Genomic DNA, 21,633 nt, shown 5'->3' with positions numbered 1-21,633 from the left:
AACTTGACCACTACAACAAAGAGGGTCTCCCTAAACATTCATAATTTTGCTCTTCTGTCATATTAAAAAAATGTTTTTTTCAAGGGCTCCAAGAGCAGCATCCAAAGTTTTTAGTGGGCATGTGCAACTAAATGAAACATAACCCTTGTTTGTATACTTCAGATTGGATAAAAGATGTTAAGTGTTGACCCCAAATAAACTGGAACTTACCAAGATTTTAGAAGTATAGGCTGAATTTATTGAAACACCATTGACAATAAGGTCCAGGACCTTGGGCAGAATAGCTTCTGGGTCAGGAATCTGTCGATAGTGGGTGTCTCCCACATAAGCTTGCACCACAGTCATCCGATTCATTGTGAGAGTCCCAGTCTTATCTGAGCAAATAGCAGTGGCATTTCCCATTGTCTCACAAGCATCCAGATGCCGAACCAGATTGTTATCTTTCATCATTTTCTGCATTAGCAAAACATAAAAAAATACTGAAACAGTTTACAGCTACTCAATGACACAGAGAAGATTGGTAATTAAATTAGCATGAAGATGCACTGATCAGAAAAGGAGGAATTAATAAAATAGATTTTTTTAAAAAAATCAAAACAACCCATAATCACAGCTTTCAACAATGTACCTAGAAATTTCCCACCTCCTATTGTATAACATGGTAAAATTAACAAACAGAAGGATATATGGATACAAATATCTGTTTCTAAATCTTTGTATCTAGAAAGGGCAGTAGATTCAGTGAGTGAAGGAAGTAGATGTAACATTTGCACTAACTATCAGGGTTAGTATAGCTGCTGTTAATGTTAACACTTTAACAGTGTTTTTCAAAATCCATCTAGTTATAGAACTAAAGGGATGTCTACTTAGGATACATTATAAATTTAATTTTTGAGAATTCCTTTGCACATTTTTGCTTTTTCAATTTTTAAAAATCACATATTTTAAAATCCACTTCATAAAATCACATTCATAATGCCTCATTTTGTGAGAAAACGTTCAAATATATAGGTAAAAATTTAAATCCATTATCAAGTTGAGTTTGTCTACTGATGACATACACAATCACATGTTCTCAATAACACTATAGAAATGTTTTTCAACCTTTTAACTTCTGAGTCTTATCTATAGACCTGGAATTCCCCTATCCAAATTCTATGTTTTAAATTTTTTAATAGTAATTTTATTAAAAATAACAACTATAACAGTAAAATCTTCAAACTTAAAAAATGAAAAAAGTAGATGCAGGAAAAAAAATAGAAAAAGAAGAAAAAAAATAAGAAAAAAGTAAAGAAAAAGAAAAGAAATATATAAAGAATTTCTTCCCTCTTTATCACAAGTACAAACAATTTTAATAACTTATCATTTTCTCTTAAAATACGACAAATAATCTCTTCTTCCATATCCAAACTATATCCCATATCTTACCTGTAAAAAATCCTTAAAAACATCATCATTTAAGTCATGGTCATCAAAAATCCATTAAGAATTACCAGAGATAACAACCAATCAATCTTAAACTTGATCAATAAATCAGCTATATATTCATTTGTTTTACGTTTAACAATCTGGACTGTTAATCTCTTCAGATAATATTGTAAAACTTGATTTCTTTTTCTTTTTTCTTTCCCTTCTCACAAAACTCATGCAAGCTTTCACAAAGCTCTTTTGTAAATCTAATATAGGAAGATTTTCCATGTCACTCTCTTATATGCAGTGGTGGGATTCAGCCATTTCGCACCACTTTGACAGAACCGGTAGCTAATTTTTTGTTGTCCAGGCCCAGAATGGACTTCTGGAAGCAGCATCCACACAGAGAACCGGTTGTTCACCTATTTGAATCCCATCACTGCTTATAGGTTATCTCTATATTGCTCTTAACAATTAAGACATTAGCCAGATTCTTATTCTAGACAAGCCCAACCTGCTTAGTTTTCAAACCAAGATATTAGGGGCAGTTGTTGCCATCTGCTCAGAAAGATACAAATGTACTTTAAAAAAAATACATCTTAATGAAGAAACAGGACAGAAGAAATTTACAAAGGAACACAAATGTATTCCATTGCATCCTTCTCACAGCCTTTTCACACTCAAACCTTCTCACAGCCTTTTCACAGTAAAAACAAAAGCACAGTAATTTAATAGTGCATCTTAGCCCATCCAATCTTCCTTTCATATCTACATCCAAGAATTTAGAATTTCCTGTAGAGTCCATATTCTCACCTTCACAGAGTAGGCCAAAGAAATAGTGACAGCCAGGGGCAAGCCTTCAGGAACAGCTACTACTAGCACAGTGACACCAATAATGAAGAACTTGACAAAGTACTGGATATAAATGGGGGTACATTCAGCCAGCCATGATTTTCCTTGAATCCCAAAAGTATCAATCACAAAATATAGCACCAAAATAATAACTGTGATTGCTGACATAATCAATCCTGAGGAGGAAGAGAAAAAATATTGTGACTATTTCCAGCAGATTACAGGATTGACTGCATTATGGATATAACTGGAAGCAAGGCAGCAGATCTATTTTATTAATGCAGGAAGCTTCTAGTCTTCCGGATATCGTTGGAAATATCAATTTTGTGTACATACTTTACCACGGTTCATGCCATTCATATAGATATTCTAAGCTTAATATATTACCTGAGAAGGTTGGCAGGCAACAAAACTAGAAAACATTTTCATCAGGGGCCCTGGAGAGTTGTGCCAGATGAACTAAAGCTGAGTCTGATTCATATGCAGTAAGAAATACACTAGAGAAACATTGGTTGGAACAATTCTGAAAAACTGAGCAGAATCTAAGTTCTGTAGTATTTGAACTGAGATTGCAAATTTTACTGATTCATAATTTCTGGTTTTCTAGAATCTTATCATATCGTATCATCTGAGTCTACTTTTAGCAGACAATCGCTAAGCCGTTTGAAGTACTCACCTGCTTTTCCAATCTGAACTGCCAAGCGGGTTAGCTTTCCCTGCAACACTGATTTCTCCTTCTTTGGGACCTTCACCTTTTTCTTCTCCTTCTCCTCATTCTCCACCCCTTCTTGGCTTTTCAGTGGTTGGATCTCCAGGGCCACTCCATCCTGAGTTTTGGCTGAATCCAGGATGAAACAAATATGCAATGCATGAGAAGAACAGTTGTAAAACACTTGATGCAACAGAAAGAACAAGAAAAATGGCAGAGAGTAAGAGAGAAAGAATCCCAGCGCATGGGAACCCCAACAGCACTCACGGGAACTTGGTAATTTGGAAACCTAGAAAATCAGGCAGTTCTGCTCCACATTCCTGTGGAACTGGTGGCTGAAGCAGCTTGTGAAAATCTCCCCTCAATTAACTTTTCTATATCTGGAAGGAAGGGCAGCTTTGATAAGAAGGTTTTGGGGACTAGCTTGCTGACTACCTCAAATCCCTGTGCAAGGCATTCATCAGTACTCATCTCACTGAGATAGTAAAAGTGAAAAACCTAATTAATCTTTTTGCAGCTACAATGTTCGAAATTCTGATGGCATGGCTAAACCTAGGATTTTGTTATTGAATGAAGCCACTATTGTAGCCTTGAGAGGCAACCATAACCAACCAAGCTCATTTAGTACATCTGCCTACATAGATGAGAAAGTGAAAAAGAGCACTTGTCTAGTCTTTATGATGGCTTATGGTTTGAGAAATTAATGCAAAAGAATAGGCTATCCAAATTTCTCCACTCTTAAAAGAGGGGGAGATGTCTTTTTTTTAAAACAAAAAAAGTAAAGTAAATAAGTATAATAATTTTTTTCTCAAAGTTCTGATTTCAAAAGTACATTCTAGAAATGAATTCCAAAAGCTATAAAGATTATTCTCTGATCAGATTCCTCATGCCATATTTTTTAAAACTACTGTATTCAAACTTATGTAGGTATCATATCTTGAAGATGGGAGGAGTAACAGGAGAGGAAGGTTAATTATAAAGAGGTTAGGACTGGATCAGTCAATGAAAAATGAATCAGTTAGTCCATTCAACCTCCCTTTCACCCATCTCTTCTAAGCTCTGTCACTCCATTCTTAATATCTTTAGAATCTCCAAAAATACAGTTGGCAGATCCTCAACTAGTGCATATCAGCATAACTGCAGCAATTTATTTACCTACCAAAATCAGAGATTCAATCCCCAAATCCCCAGAATTAATAAGAGCTTAAAAAAAACTAAAATCAAATGTTGTAGGTTTTTATATTATGCACTTCTTCTTTTAATTATTAATTGCTCATTTGGGTATTTGTATGCACTGAGAATTATATTATGCACAGACTGAAATATAAATTTCTCATCGATAAACAAAGGCAAAATGCCATCAATTCCCAAAGTCATGTGGGTTCAGAAAAATATGGGCAGGACTACTTAATAACTGATTTGCACAGTTAGGATTTATGGACATGATGGGAAAGGGCAAGGAAGAGGAGAATCAATGCCAAAATAATCCAAGATTTCAAGATTAGAAGGAGGGAAAACTCAAAACTGTGGAGAAAAGGAAGAAAAAGAGAAAGGCAAAGTGCAAGAAGGAGAACAGACAGGTACAGAAATGGGCTTCTTCACCATAGCCTGGAAAGAACAGGGGGTGATACATATCAGAAAATAAACACTCACTTTGATTCAAAAGCCCATGAGAAGAACAGAGTGCAATGAACACATATGCTGGACCCACCACAAAGGTCTGATTTTTTTAAAAAAAATAATATCAGTTTTGGGACTGGAGATAGAAAAACCGATCAACATCATCTTGGGAAATAAGTAATTATTCCAATTGTATAGGAACTCACTTCATATCAAATAGTCTTTCATGCATATTTAACTAAGAGATTTCCATAAAGCTTTACTTTTGTGTTTTGTTTTAAAGTTTGTGAGGTATGCATGCAGATATCAAGACATACACCTCAGAGCATCAGCTCAAAAATTCAGCACTCAACTAGATGAAGTTTGTGTGGTACTAGATATGGAATTCTCCCAAGCAAGAATGGCTATACAATGGACAGAAAAAAGAGTGGTGGGTGGTTAGCATTGTGGTAATCATGACACTCTCTTCCAGAACAACAAGGCGAGATTCCCGCCATAGCGACAAAGAGCACAGACTCATGGGAAGAAGGAAGGAGGAATGCTCAGTAGTTAGTGTGGTGCTGGTTCAAAGGATGGAGAGGCTGGTTACCTTTGTTGCGATTTTCAGGGGCTCCGGTTTTTTTACCTGTTTAGACAAAGAGAGAAAGGGTGCAGCACTGAGCGCATGATTCTTGACACTGATGTCCCTGATGGTGAGGGCACCTTTATGTGGGAACTCAGTGCTCTTATGGGCTCGCTGCCAGACATGGAGATGTAAGCTATACTTGACAGAACTGCCATCTGGACTGACAAATGCAAAAAGCCCAGAGAATTCAATATTTCTCCAACTAATTGTCATTATGAATCCCCTCTTTTCAATTCTTGTGCTCACTCTACTGAAAACAAGCAAGTATAGGAACAACCAGTTTGAATCCATGGAATATTTGCTGATCAAAGTGACAGAATATATTGTATTATGACTGGGCTATTAGCACTAAATATTAAGGATTAGTTCTTACGCTGAACTCCTCTAAGTTAAACCTTTTCAACAGTGTGGGGACTACATGTTTTTTTTCTACCACCAGGCTGAAGTGACTTAGCTTTCATTGAAGAGCAGATGACAAATACAAAATAAAATACTTCACTAGAGGTTTTCCTCAGGGGAAAAAATAATCTTTTAAAATACGAGTTTAAAATACCCATAAAACTACTATAGAGGATGAATACAGGACAGGACTGCCAAAAGTAGGTAACAATTATTTGTGTATGCCATAGCCATATAAGTTCATGCACTATTAAAACCCTAAAGTCAGAAAATGGTGCTAGTTTAAGCATAGAAGAAGTACCCCTTCTACCACATAGCATCAGCTGTTTTTTTTTTTTTTTTGAAAGTGTAGAACATCAGTTAGCTAATGATTTAAAAAGCTTAACAGTAGAACATCTATATACTCATATAGTTCCCGGAATCTGATAGGAGTAAGATATACCTAGCTTTGTGGAGCCATGTGGAGAAGGGGAATAGAAAGATAGGGATCTACTCCCTTGAACATCATGCTCCCTGTTGTTATCATGATGAATTCTCTATTTCAATCCACATCAAAAGGAAAGGCAGGGGACTTCAAGAAAATACTCATTTATTATTAATGTTCTGAATGTTCTGCTTGCAGATTTATTCTTTGGCCTCAAGGATAACATATTACCCCTATTTCTGCTGAGCTCTAGGGTAGAGAGTCTTGGATGGCAGCTGTGAATCTTCACCCATCCCAAAAGGAAAAGATAAAGGAGCAGCTACAGCCTAAATATTTTCCATTTCTCTCATTTGTGCATTAAACTAAAAATAGGAAGAAGAAGCAATTGCTACTTACAGGGATAGATAGAATGACCTTATCTGGCTATTAGCAAAACTGCACCACCATCCTTCCTCAATCTTGGCCTCATTAAGTCCTGTCCTTTAACACTGTTTCAGTGGGGTGATGTTGGAGAAGTGAACAGCAGGTCATTTTTTGCACATCCTTGGCTGGCCAAGATGAAATTAAAACTCAGATGCCTCTTATGTTATGAGCCAATCAGACCAGCACACAGGTTTCTGTTTTTATAAACCACATACCAAAGTTCTGGTTTCTTTGTCTTCAGTTGAAAGTGAAAAAGCTTCAAAGCCTTATTTGGAAACTAAAGCTACTGTGCACAATGCTTTGTGAATTAACAGAGGCCAAGTAGTCCAGTATAGGCTGTTAAAATTGTTTGGGTTTAGATTAATTATTTTGTAATAAACACATACACTGATCATATTTACCATCTCCAGTCATTGTTACTCAGCATGAGCTTATTTCACAATATGGAAATATGAACGACACATTTAAGGGGATTGCTCAAAATATGAATATGTTTGTATTAAGTAGAGGTGCAGTAATGATTCCTCTTTTAGCAAAAATATAGTCACATGGGCCATGGAAACCACCCCACACTGGCCAAAATCAATGCTAGTAGGTTGAGGGAAAAAATAATAGAATGTCTCCACAAAATACATCTTCTTAAGTAAAAGTTTCAAGAGACCCAATTTAAACAATAACCTGGAGAAATGTGTACTTATCTTTTGTATGTAGGAAATTTTATCATTCTCATGATACATCAACTTTATTTTTAAAAGTGAAAGTACATAAAAAGAGTTCTATTAAAGATTTACACACCATCAAAAACATGTTACCAGAAACTTCAGGGAAGTCCATCCAAGCAGGAGAGAAAAACAATAGTTCTCTATATCACTGTTTGACCCCAAGTAACTTGATGTGCAGAGCTATAATATGATAATGGTTACATAATCAATTGACCTTATGTATGGTCTTAATATTTCTATTCTGGGATGGGAAACCTATGGTTCATTGGTGTGTCCATAGTGAGCAAGTTACACTTGAAGGGTCACGGATGTTCATCCTCGCTATCTATTAAGAGCAACCCTGTTTCTGCCAAGTGCCTATTTGTAGGTAGACAAAAACATATCAGCGTAAAAGATGTACCAACAGGATTCACAAAACCAGTACATACAAAAAAAAGTACCTTTAAATGGTAGCAGAGAAGTAAACAACCTTATGTCAACTGAATATGCTCACTTGTCATAGAAAGCAGACTCAATGCTAACAAGAAAGAATTTGGGGGGAGGGGAGGAGGCAGGTTGGAAAAGTGCAGGTTGTCGAAATCCCTGTACGTAAGTACTTGACACAACTGTTATTCCCCCTTGCCTTTTTCAAAATTCATGTTTGCTTGATGAAAATGATGACTCAAAAGAGAAAACCTGTAGCTTTTAGATAGCAATCTTCTATTGTCCCCATTTCTTGGCATTACTGAGCTACAGCTGATCTGTCAGCATGATCGTTGACTCTCTAATCTCTGGCATGCACTGTACTGATTACATATTGAGTTTACAATAAGATGCTTGAACCTTCAGGGTTTTGTTTTCCTTATAAAACTCAAAAACTTCCAATGTCAGTCCACTAAGGAACTTCATGCTACCAACATAAAGAATGGCTTATGAATCTTACCTTTCTTGACCTTTTTTTCCTCGTCCCCTTCTCCGGCACCCAGAAGAGTAAAAATTATTCCAGTCTGTGAGTTGACACCCACAGCAGTCACCACCATTCGACCAGAGCCCTCCATTACATGAGTGCCTAATAAGAACAGGTGAAGCATGGGAAAGGAAAAAAAGAGGCACTGGATAAACTATACAATTAATTTCAAAATATAACCTAAAGATGTGAATATATCTGGGAGATGAAATTCAATTTCTAGATGGCTTATTCGAATCAATGTATGGGCATACACGAAGTTCCTGTTTGTGCTAGCTTCAATATTCATAGTGCACATATACATGCAAGAGAGTATATACAATGATATACACTGAATCACTTTCATTTTTTAAAGAAGTATGAAATGCTGAATCTCATTGGTCCATAAGAATTGGATAAGACTAATTTTTTTATTAAAGCATTCTTGAATTCTGTTGTGCTATTTCTCCAGGAAGAAGTAGGAGTTCAGTGATGCTATAGAGAATCAAGTATTCAGTATAGTATACATTATACTACAGCTTCATATTCAAAAAGAATGGACCAGATAAGTGAAGCTTGTGCATGAAGTGGTTCCCCTGTGAAAAACAGAATAAATGTTGAATATTTCCGAAAATAAACATCTGGAAAATCTTCTCTAGCTTATCGTAGAGAATTACAAAACAGCTTCTTTACTACACAACTCCTGGCATTTTCATAAGGGGTAATTAACAGCATATTTGCACCTAGATGCCAAAAGGCTCGGAGACCTGTACTATAAATTAAATTCAACTTCCTGCAACCTGAGACACTAACCAGAAAGCAACATAGGGTCTTTATCCAAAGATTTCTTCACTTGGTCAGATTCCCCAGTCAGAGAGCTCTCATCAATTTTCAAATCATTTCCTTGGATCAAAATGCCATCTGCTGGCAACAGGTCCCCTAAAAAGTCAGAGAAACAACAGGTCACCCAAGTTTTCTCCACCAAATCAAGGCTCAAAAAAATCTATCAAACCAAAGGCAGCTTAACTTCTGTAACTTTTTTTTTTTTTTTTTTTTTTAAACTTAACTGGTGACAAAGATGGGCATGCAGCCATTACTGGAAATGGAATGTATTAGACACCATCAATTTTGCTGAACTCAGCTTAATAGGAACACATTTTTCCTGCCTGTACTCTACTAGTTTGCTTTGGGAAAAAAAATGAAGTTTAATTCCAATTGCACTGAGAAAAAGAGATAAATTGAGTTTCCACAGGCTGTGTTCCTGCTAAGCATTATTTCCTTTGCACATAAAACTTCCATTAGGAATTGAGGGCAATTCATCCACCCCACAGCCGTGGGACATAATTGCAATTCCACAAGCAAATAAGGAAATGCAGATAAGCAAGTATATTATGAAGGCTTTGAAAGAGGGTAATCATCAGGACACATTCATGTAATTAATAAAATCATATTCAATGTTGATTTTTTTCCCCTACAAGTTTCATTTGAACAAGTTCTATAAGATACTCCAAAGTGTAAAGTTTGTACATCTGCTTTCCTGCTTTTATTCTTTCCTATGTGCCAATTCTTCAATATGACGTCTAACCAATCTTTTTTTCACAAGAGACCATACATTCACTAGGCCCAAGAGTATTACTGGTTGACTTTGGTTCGTGTGAACCATTCCTTTTTTTAAAAAAAATTAAAAAATGTTTTTTAAAAATAATTTTTACATCCTAATGTTGAACCCATGTGCCTGTTCCAGGCAATTAAACTCAGCCCTTCTTATATTGCCTGAAAGAAGATTATGCTGGAAGGTTAGCATGCTGCATCTTGGAATAATGGTGTTTTTATTAAGCTGCAGATGAACTACACTGCTGAATTTCTCATCCCATTTTAGTTAAGTGTAGAACAGCAACAGAAAATTGAGGAAATAAGGACTGAAGCTGCCTTTCTGGGCTTAGGAGTGCAGAAGGAAGGAAAGAAAATAGGAGCACAGCAATTTCTTGATGTAGATAACATACATGGTATCTTGACTCACATATGTTGTACAGCATCATCCCTGTCATCATAATACTTCTCCCAGTAGGAAGCAAAGACCTTGGATGAGCATGAGCTATTTCTATGATTGGCAAAGATAATTCACATGGTTTGTGAATGATAACTGACAAACCTAGAAGCAGCATCTATGTCCTAATGTTTGTATGTCCCTTTGGTTTTAATCAGACAGTGATAACTGTAATTTCAATACATGAGAAAAATATTCTGGAAAGTTTATAGTTACTCACCATATTTGATTTGAGCAATGTCTCCAACCACAATCTCAGCTACAGGAATTTGGATCACTTGTCCCTTACGGATGACAGTAAACTTCTGCTCCTGCTCAATGCGACTCTGCAGACCCCGGAATTGTTTCTCTTTGCTCCAGTCATTGAAGGCTGTGACCAATACCACAATAATAACTGAGAAGAGGATGGCTGCTCCCTCAATCCAGCCAGCCTGAGCCTCGCCTTCATCTTCTGCACTGCCCTTTGCTTCTCCACACACTTCCAACAGATAAAAGAGGAAAAGAATGGTTTAGAATACTCCTATATTGAACTGATACTGTGTAAGACCCACTACCATTTACTACTTGATGAATCACAGAATCAATGTTTTAGACAGACTCACGCTTGTTACATTCCATAATGAATTCTATAGACAACATTAAATACAAAAAGGCAACATTTTTGTTTATTTACTGTTTATTTTGTGTATTTATTTTGAATGCAATTTACATTGCATTCAAAACTCAAAATGAAAAAAGGAATACAAATTTTGTAAAGATTCCAGAGATATTTATCTGTGAACAAACTTCACTGGGCATAATAGGCTTCAACTACTGAAGGTAATCATAGAAATATATTCTAAGCTTTACTGCGACAATGATCACAGAATAATTACCTATCAATCTATATCAGCTTCATGATTAAAGGAGAATTAATTCACTGAAATAATAAGCACTCATGAAGTATCAAAGGTATCAAAGTATGTTAATAACATCTTCAGGGGTATCTACGAAACCTAAAAATGTCAAACTGTTGCATTCCAGAGGTTGTCTGACCCTGAAATGATTGTTTTTTTAGAATTACTCCCAAAGCAATTTTCAAATGGAATCATTCAAAAACAAAAATCCAGCAATACAATACAATAAATATAATTACAATTCAAAACCAAACAGTACTGTATTAAAAAATATAAAGTGACTAATAATGAAATGTATATACTTGAACAAATAAGGCTTTTAATTCTTGTCCACATTGTGAACCCATTTGATCTCAATAAAAGAGATCATTTCATACAGCAGGCATCTGAATGGAGAATGGTTCTATGTAGCATGGTAAGGAAGAATATTTCTTCAAAAAATACAAGCTAGGTAGCCAGAAATATAGTCCTACATGGAAGAAAGTGACTCTGGTCCAGGGTAGCTGAAGATCACTACTATGTAAGATGTCTTGGTTAGCAGTGGGTTCTGGGTTCAATTTAAGATGTTCAGAAATAAGCAAAACAGAATCACCCCAAAGTCACGATATTGTCGTAAGCCCTTTGACCAAAAAAGGCACAACTGGAAGAATCTAGTGTTGCAGTGAGCAAGTATAAGAAAGGTTTTTTAAAATTACACTGAAAGAAAGAGAAAGCATCTTAGTTCTAAAATTGGTAATATAGGCTGGTCTGTTTTGCCACCACCTGGAATATTTTAATAACATTTTAAGAATATTTTAAGCTTTACAAAACTCATCTGTCCTTCTCCCTGCTTTAGTGGAGGGCCAATGTTTGGCGTTAAGGAACTACTTGCTCTCCCACAAACCTTATCAACATGCAGAGTCCCTTTCAGGAGGCCTTTCCTCAGTCCTCTGCTTCCTGAATTTTCTAGAGGATCCTGAGGAAATGCTCCTTCTTGCTTGAGGCGTTCAATGTTTGGAAGAGGAGGTTCTCTCAACAGCCAAGTCATCTGTCTTTTAGATGCCAAGAAAAGGAAAGCTTTTGTTTTCCCAGGCACCTAAAAAAAAACCCTACTCTCTGATTCTGCCACTGTGAGGCTCTGCTGTACTTGTAGCATTGTGATTTGTTTCATTACTTTATTATTTTATTCCTGATGCTGATTGCTAGCTTCTTGAGAATACTGTATATCAGTGGCGGCTCTTTTCTTTGTGGTGTAGCCAAAATGTACATGTGGAAAAGCCTAACTGCAATTTTTGACACCCATAACATCTGCAAAAGAATACTTCCTCCAAAGGGAATCACAAATTTAAAATCAGTTTTGCAAAAGTCTTGACTGCAGATAAAGTTTGATGTGCATTTACCAACTGTGAATACGTGAAGCAGCAGGAAATGAAATTGTGGATAACGAAGACCATCTGTACTGTAAGGAATATATATATTAGCTTAAGTTAAAATGATGCCCAGGATTCACATTTTAAAGGAGATATATATAAGAGTTACTGTTTGTGGATTGTTTGGCTGTTTCGTAACATCCTGAGTAGTTGAGGTGCTGGCTGTGTGCCCATTAGTCTTTTGTGTTGTAACGACCTGGGTAATGGGTTGTGTGATGACATCCTGAGATCTCAATCCACAAACAATAACTCATACACAGCCAACCAATCCACCTACAGCAACTAAGCCAGCACTCCACACACACCCCACCAATATATATAGAGAGACACGGCAGCTTCGATCACACTTTGCCCGCACAAGCACGAAGCCGAAGACCCCAGCCTGAAGATGATGAGTGGGACCTCGCTGAAACATCGCCAAGATACTCTCAATCTTACATAGGAAAAGACCCGAATACACCAAGACCTGCATACCTATACCCGTAAAAATCTACAAAAACAAATTATATAATACCTACACCCGTAAAAATCTATGAAAACAAATCATACACACACACACACACATGTATATATATATATATATATATATATACACACACACACATATATACACATACATATACATACACACACACACATACATATATATTTATAAATAAAATAAAATACTCATAATGCTGGCTTTTACAGCAGGAATGTGCTGAAGAATTATTCTAAGAAAAAAATCTATTAAGCTTCTCTAGCAATAAATTAATTACATCAAATAGTTTAAAATGCAGAGAAAATGAAGCACACCATGTTTTCCAACACATCCCCAATTTAAGTATAGAAATGATGACTAAAATCAATTTGGAATTATTGTAATTTATGTGTTTCTTAAAGTCTTATAAGAGAGCCGTTAGAGATAAGAATTTCCTTTCCCTAATGCCAAGGAATTTGTTTTGTTTCTGTTTTTATTCCTGCTGCCTAATACAGTTATTCTTTCAGAATTAATTCAAGGCCATGTTTAAATTTTAAGCATACCTGTTTGATTTTGGAAGGGTTTAAGTTCCTTGTGCTGAGAAATTACTGTTGTATATATGGCTCAATAATAATTATATTCAGACAAAAATGTTTTAATTCTATCAAAATCAACATTTCAATAAGCAATATTTAAAAACAAAGCTATAAGCTAAACAGAGTATGTCAAAAGAAAAAGATAAGATACTAATTTCTTTAAAAAGTGTCTCAAAAATGAAATCACATAATAACTTACTTAGGTAAACTAAATCAGCTAAAATAATCCACAATATTTAATTTCTGTCTCTGTTTATGTATTTAAGATTGTAGAACTGTGTATGCAACTGGAAGACAAAGAGTTATTTCAATTAAAAAAAAGTGAAAACTGAAGTGATTCAGGGAGAATTAACAGACTCTATGTACAGAATGACTTTATACATAAACCATAAAATTTTTTTATAAAACTATACTGAAGATCAAAAGTCAAATTATCTTTTTTGAGAGAACCAAGTTATCTGAAATAAATAATTCCAAGAAAAAGAAATGCATGCAAATCCTTCCGGGAAAGGAGTACAAATCAAATGAAAGAAACACAAATCAAAGGAAGGAAAGAGAAGAAGGCCAGCAGTAAGGTGGATGGATTCAATTGATCTTCACTGGAAGATCTGAAGTTTCAGTTGTGGACGGATCATTCTGAAGGTCTATCTATGTGGTCACTAAGAATTGTCATCAATTAGATGGCACATAATCAGCCAATCAGAAAAACCAATCGAAAATTGCAATAGCTTGGCAATTATTACAGGCTGGCACACATCAAAAAAAAAAATATCTATTTGTGATAAGGTAGGATAGCCTAGGGAATTTTGGTATTCATCTGTGGGATGAGAGTACTGTATCCCAAAACCATTTCATATGTTGACAATATTTATAAACATGCAAACAAATCTGAATATGTAAACAAGTTAGATTTACAGTATTTCAAGAGGGCGAGTTAGATACAAATTAACTCTCCTTTCTGTGAGAGTTACAGCAGTCAACTGTAAAGTAAGAACAACTAGTGAGGTGCCTATTTTGTCACCTGCTTTTCCATTCAAATTGTTTTACAGATAAAATGACTTGCTATTCCAATTAAAAATGTATTCAGGGCATGCCACAATTTATGAAATTAATCTGGCAAAAGAAATGCAATTCTCAAGTTACAAGCAAAAATATTGGAAACATTTAGTATAACAGTCTAAGTTTGAACAGATTTGGTCTTTAAAAAAACTAAATGGCAGGAGCAAAATGTCAAATGAAATTTAATGCAATGAGAGCAAAGTAACGCACAATGCAAAGAGCTATTTAATATAAGTATAGAATGCTGAACTCTGGAAACAGATTTTGGAGTCACTGCATGTTGCTGAAGTAGCCAGTGCATCACAACAGAAAAAAGCAAGCAGAAAGATCAGAAACTCCTAAATGAGAAATGGGAGCTAACAAAAGAAAAGTAGCTAATCAAAGTCAGTGTTGTGCCCACTATTCAACCCCAGAGAGAGAAAGAGAGAAAAGAATGGTTCCTGAGAAAAGAGAACCAAAACCAAATAAACCTGCAGACAAGGACAATTTCAATTGCAAGGAAATGCCTAGTAGTCTGCTAGTGAAGGAATAATACCACAACCCTTTCTTTCCAAAAAGGTGGGGGGGGGGGAGAGATCATCGCAAAGTTGAATTTATTCAGATCTCATGAAACATAAATGAGGCTAAATAGATTCAGAATTGCTCCCAAAGATTCTATTAAAACAGGGGACAATTCCATGAAATGAATTATCAGACGACTTCATAAAAAATGAATTCTACGTAAAATACAACTATTCCACAGAACTATAAATGCTGTAGCAAAGTTGTAAAAGCTACTAGCCTAGATTTTTTTTAAAAAAAGAATACAGGACTACCTTTTTGGAGTGAAACTATTAACTGCTACTGTGACAGTTCTGTGTCAGTATTGGACAGAAACTGACAAATTGCTCTTCTTTTAAATCTTGCCTTTTCTATTATATCCAGCTTTCAGCTCAACCATTTCTAATCGCAAGATGTTGGACTAAATTAATCAAATGAATTTACACAATTTATCTCATCTTAAGTGATCAGTGAGTAAGAAAATGGCCCCTCAAGCAATGTTAAACTAAGGTGCCTCATACATATTACCAGAATAAACATTGAAAACTTATCAGAATGGAGAATGGAATATTTTAAAATAAGTTATACCTCTGAAATACTGAAAAACACAGCTAACATATTTATAGTAATAGCCTAAATTACTGAATGTCTGCCTATCTAATTTCGAATGTAGAAAACTTTCTGTTCTGCCTTTGGTAATGATGGTATTACATCATTAGCTGACTGTGTTCAGCAGTCAGCGGTTCAAATCTCACCGGCTCAAGGTTGACTCAGCCTTCCATCCTTCCGAGGTAGGTAAAATGAGGACCCAGATTGTTGGGGGCAATGTAAATATATATATATATACATTGCTTACTGGTGTACACCGCTTAGAGAGTGCTTGCATTTAAAAGCGGTATATAAGTCTCATAAATAAATAAATAAGCTCTTGTAATTTATTCTTTGAATTTGTAATAACATAGCTATAGTAAGAAGAGCATTAATTAATTTAATAATCTACCAAATCTATGTAAATAAAAGTTAATTAGTTTCATTTCAAGTGTCTGTTTTCTTGTGCAGAAATAGTTTTCAGGATATGTGCTTCAGAACAGTCTTCCAAAACTTGGCATCCTGTAGATATTCTGAAACTACAAAGCCTATAATTTCCAGTCTTTGGCAATGTTGAGGATTCGCGAATTGTAATCTGAACACATTGGAATGGTGTCAGCATGGGGAAGGCTATTCTTGGCAGGAAAAAACTGTAGTGGGAATGGAGTTGTAATACTGAAACAAGTCTTCTAACAAGGAGCAATGATAGTTGCCAAGCACAAGAGCATTATCGGAGCTCTATTTAGACAAAGTTCCTTCCTTTCCTCTTTAGGCTAATATTACACTAGTGAGACCACACCTGGAATACTGCAAAGCAATTTTGGTCATCATATTGCAAAAAAGATGTTAAGACTTTGGAAAACTTTCAGAGAAGAGCAATTAAGATGACCAAAGGCCCGAGACTAAAACATATGAAGAACGGTTGCAGGACTTGGGTTTAGCTAGTCTAAAGAAAAGAAGAAAAAGGGGTGACATGATAGCAGCATTCCAGTATTTGAGGGGCTGCCACAAAGAAGAGGGGGTCAAATTATTCCCCAAAGACCAGAGGGTAAGACAAGAAACAAAGGCTGGAAACTGACCAAAGAGAGAAGCAACCTGGAATTAAGGAGAAACTTGCTAACAGTGAGGACAATTAACAGTGGAACAGCTTGCCTTCAGAAATTGTAGGTGTTCCATCACTGGAGTTTTTTAAAGAAGAGACTAGGCAGTCATTATCTGAAATGGCATAGGTTCTCCTGCTTGAGTAGGGGGCTAGACTAGAAGACCTCCAAGGTTCTCTCCAGCTCTGCTCTATTCTATTGTGTTCTATTCTGTTCTATTCTCAGTTTACAACTCCAAGGATTTACCGCCATCATCTCCATTTAAAAAAGAGTGGGTTGATGGCCGGATTGGGTTACAGCAATGAAATTAGAACTTCCAATGGAAATTTTCCATAGAAAACTGAAGCAAACAAATTTCAGTCACAGCAAAAAGCTCTGCTGGGTTTCTCACCATGTCAAAATCAGCCACAGAGATGCCTTCTCCAAGCAGCAATTAGCCAGTTTCAGTTTTAAAGAAATCCCTAGTTAAAAGTTGATAAAATAGTAAGGGATCTGATCTTCTCAAAGCAAGAAGCTTCTGGATATCTTAAAAATCACTAGACAGGGCATAGCATTTCCTTCTCAGTTGTCTTTCTTTAGTCTCCATGGTCTCAGAAATACACTTTAAGTTTCAACCACCAATTCACAGCAGCAATACCGATATAACCAAGAAAGGAGCAAATATTCCCCCTTCTTTCTTTGCTGAATGGCTTAAAGCAGTGTTTTTCAGACTTTAAGATGTGTGGACCTCAATTCCTAGAATTCCCCAGCCAGAGTTCTGGGAATTCAAGTCCACACATCCCAAACTTGCCAAATTTGAAAATTACATGGCTTACAGAGTTGCCTTGTAAACTCTTATGCATTTTTCTCTTTATACCTTTTACAGTGTCATATCTTACCATTGATCCTCACCTAAATCCAGGTGATTATTTGAATATCAACATGATCATAGTATTTTCAATTGTATGATCAATAGTCACCAGCTAAAAGTCCATCTTCTATTTTATGGCTTTGTATGACTCACATAATACTGAGTAACTCTTTCAGTAGATCAGCACTCAAATATAGTCTTATATATTATTAAAGTTTGATATGCTGCACGTTATAAACTTAAAAATAAAACCTTTAAATTACTGCAAATAATATTGCCTTACTTTTTAATTAACAAAATGGCATTATTTACTACCTGGGACTTGGCTTGTTTAATGCCTTTTAATGGGTGCATCAATATAACTTTAGTTAATGTGGTTTCCAAAAACAATAAAAAGTTAAATGTCTTATATTTCTATTTCTTATGAAAATAAACTTATAAACTTGGCATTTATGATTTTATGCACTCTACAATATAAGCTTATTTCAAATTGAGGGAAACACTGCTTTTTAAGCCATTTTTGGACATGTATACGATCTATTTCAATCAAATGTTAGTAACACAGATGATATGCCAACAAATATACTTTATTCAGAATTGTGAAGGAAGGCAACTCTTCATTTCTTTTATAAAATTCTGAGCAGCAATTCAAAAGTTACTGGCAAAGGCCTCCATGCTGTATGCCAGCACAAGGATGTGTATAAGAAATTAAACAGAAACAGCCTACAGTAGTACTAGATTATAAATTTTATTTCTTTTAATGGGCAATCAGAATATAATTGCAGTCTTCATTTGTAGTTTAAATTTTTCATTGTAAACTTAGAGAAGGAAGTTTAAATAATAAACAACCCAGGATCTTCCCTTTTTATTATAATTTAGCATAAAAAAGCTTCTAGATATTTCAAAACCTTGGTCCCTATTTAAAATTTTGCTTAGTTCAATTAGAAATATTTTCTTCTGTTCTTTCAATTCACTGTAATAAATAAATATAGTTACTGGAATATCTAGTTTATATAAGAAACACAAATTTCAGACAAAACTGTGAAAGCATTCACCATGAAAGAAATCATTAGTATCATAATAAACCTAAGAAGAAAAACTCATTAAGATACATTGGTAATGATGGATGATATTAGTGTTATTTTTTTCTTTTCAAACACCAGAGAAGCTGTGTTCTCTGCAAGAACAGGAATTTTTCAGGTGGATATTGATAACCCTCCTCTTCCTAAAAAAAAAAAAACCCTCTTGTTAATTTAAGACTTAAAGCTTACCCATGTTGGCTAAACCAAAGCTAAGAAAGTGAAGCCACATCATGCAAAATATGCATTTCCTTTATAGAATCAAGTATCAATGACATAGAATATCTTACTTTTATGCATCTTCTAATACTTCAATCATGGGACATGCCTATTAGCATCCAATTTCCTGGGTTTGTGAAGCTTGAGACAATAAAAATCAGTCAAATGAGTACATTCTTGGATCAGGTGTTATGTTACCCTTACCCTGAATTCAGCATTGTACACTAAGCTAAAAGTGCTGCCAGGAACAAATACAACTGGTGGGCAGGGAGAAAGAGACAAAATCTATATTTTAATAGTCATCAAACTGAAAGAACAAAGAATGAAAGAATATTAAACCATTCAGCTAATGAAAACTCAACACAGACAACATTCTCACAGAGGGATCTAGGAAACAGTCAATAGTCTTTCATACTCAAAAATATTGTTTCTATGAAATGTCACAAGGTGAACCATCCATTCCGAAACAGCAAGCCCTTAGGATAAAGAAAGACATATTTTAGCTGGCCAGGGCCCCATTTTTAAGCTGTAGGAGAGATTGGTCTGGCATTCCTTAGCCTTGACCTTCTCTGCCTCCCAATCTGTTCTCCTGTCATCTGTAATTTCAGCACTGAAGTCAGTGAGCAACCTGCTCTAATAATCTGACAGAAATAGTGAACTAGTTGAACACGTTTTTGCTTTTTCAATATATGCAGGGATGTACAACAGCCTTGTTGGATCACAGCAGAGATACCTCTATCTGCCCAATGTTTACTGAGAAAAAGCAGTTCACTTACTTTCATTGTCACCATCAGGCGGATGATAGAAAGAGAGACCCAGAGAAATTATGGCTGCAATTTCCAAGATGATTAATGTGACATCCTGCAATGCTTCCCAAACTAACTGCAGGAAGGTTTTGGCCTTTTTGGGTGGAATGAAGTTCTGGCCAAATGCCTGTCTTCTTTTTTCTAGATCTGCTGGGTTCCCAGACAAGCCTGCAAGCAAGGAAAAGGGAAATTAAACATTACATCAAGAAAATGAATTCCCTTTCATCTCTTTCTCTAAAGCATCTTCCATATTGTCCAATATTTCTACAACTTAATAATTTCCTGCAAGTGAAAACATAGTGTTCTTTGGTACTAAATTCTGCCTGCAAATAAATCTAATGGAAGAATACTGTCTAAAATAAGCTGAAAACCTGGGGAACGGAATGAAAACCAGAACAAAAAGAGGCAAAAACATGCACCATAGCTCTGAAGAACCTAAGTATCTCTGAAATTGAACATTTCTACCTATTGGCAGTTCAGAGCATCTGTTCCAATATTTAGGTCTGTCATGGACAACATCGCTATTACGATATGCTGTGCACCATCTTCTGCTGCATTAGTTTATGATTATACAAATAGAGAATCAGATATTTGCTATGAAAAATGGGCACCCCCAATTTCTGCTGCTGCTATTGTTGTTATTTTGCTCCATTTACTAGAAAAGAAACAGGCATTTTCTTTTCTCACTTTAAATTCCATTTCAGCAAAATAACTCATACAGCATTATTAAAACTATAAACAGGAAGGCTACGTATGTCCCACAGATATTTCAGTGTACAACATTGTTGGAGAACCCAAGCTTGACCTAATTTTTCCTCAGTCTGGGTATCCTTCTGGGATTTCAACACTCAGAATTTCTTAACTAACATGGCCATTGCTGAGAAGTCTGAGAACTGAACTCCACATATCTAGAGGGAATGTTGATTTCTCCTGTAAATTTAATACTAAGATTTAGGAGCAGTTACTACCACTTTCCGCTCACAACAGCCAATTTAAAAGTCGTACCCAATTAAAACCACTATTACACAAAACAAGCTTCAATTCATATGTCTGTGAAGAAAATGCTAGAAAACATGTTTGCAATTTCTCAAGGTCGTGCAGAAATCACAATGGCATCAGCCTGAGAAAATTTCTCATGGTCTGCATTCTAGGAAAACCTCTTTTCATATCCTTCTCAATTTATTTTAACTTTTCTCAATAACTTAGGCCAAAGTCAACTGTACTAAATGACAGCTAAACATATTGATAGTGATCTATGCAGCTGTCTTTTGGGTTTTATGCTGATTTTCACACAGCTGTTTAAAGTATTATCAACCTGTTCTTTTTCCCACTTGTGTGGAAAATATATGATTCTGGAAAACGTGGGACAAAATGTATTAAGACAACAGCATAAAATCAATGGAGAGAAATTCAAATTGCTTTATTTGAATAAGTGATTTCATTTATGGGACTGTTTTGAAATATTAAATAGGTACACCTGCACCTTAAAAATTAAATTCCTACATACATTCATTCAAATGTTGTAAGAATAAGTGAAATAATTCATTCCTATATTTAAACATTGCTTTCTTACATTAAGAGTTTCCCCCGTGAGAATGATATTTTGACTGCTTGAGGGATAGAAATAGCTACCTATAATAGGGCTTACTCTGTATTTTTATTGAATCATATTATCTCAGAGTGTTATCAAAAGCAGCTGTTAAAAGTCATAGAAATACCAACGCAGTCTAATTTAATTCTATTTGTTGTCCAAAGTCACTTATTGAGATGGGCAACCATATAAATTTGATTTAAATAAATGGCTGCTTTCCCTCAAATTATGATCAACAACAACACAGGTCATCAGATCACCATTCTGAATATTCTCACATCACG

At 35.5% G+C, this 21,633-nt stretch overlaps 1 protein-coding gene across 7 annotated transcripts in view; it reads right to left on the bottom strand.

The window, feature by feature from the left end:
• ATP2B4 (ATPase plasma membrane Ca2+ transporting 4) overlaps positions 1–21,633 on the bottom strand; it is a 172,380-nt gene that overhangs the window by 38,101 nt on the left and 112,646 nt on the right. For 5 of the 7 annotated variants that reach the window (XM_039340472.1, XM_039340453.1, XM_039340424.1 and 2 more), the window contains 8 exons: positions 19,729–19,926; positions 10,377–10,634; positions 8,923–9,048; positions 8,107–8,232; positions 5,181–5,216; positions 2,939–3,100; positions 2,224–2,438; positions 211–453 (listed from right to left, as the gene is read on the bottom strand). In XM_039340472.1, the coding sequence (XP_039196406.1) occupies positions 211–453; positions 2,224–2,438; positions 2,939–3,100; positions 5,181–5,216; positions 8,107–8,232; positions 8,923–9,048; positions 10,377–10,634; positions 19,729–19,926 (1,364 nt within the window). The remainder of the gene's footprint in view (positions 1–210; positions 454–2,223; positions 2,439–2,938; positions 3,101–5,180; positions 5,217–8,106; positions 8,233–8,922; positions 9,049–10,376; positions 10,635–19,728; positions 19,927–21,633) is intronic. The other 2 variants (XM_039340462.1, XM_039340443.1) reach the window with 1 other exon arrangement.

This window comes from Crotalus tigris, unplaced genomic scaffold (genome assembly GCF_016545835.1).
Source record: "Crotalus tigris isolate CLP2741 ecotype Arizona unplaced genomic scaffold, ASM1654583v1 scf7180000017550.10884619, whole genome shotgun sequence".
Lineage (NCBI taxonomy): Eukaryota > Metazoa > Chordata > Lepidosauria > Squamata > Viperidae > Crotalus > Crotalus tigris.
This window is presented reverse-complemented; position numbering and strand designations above follow the sequence as displayed.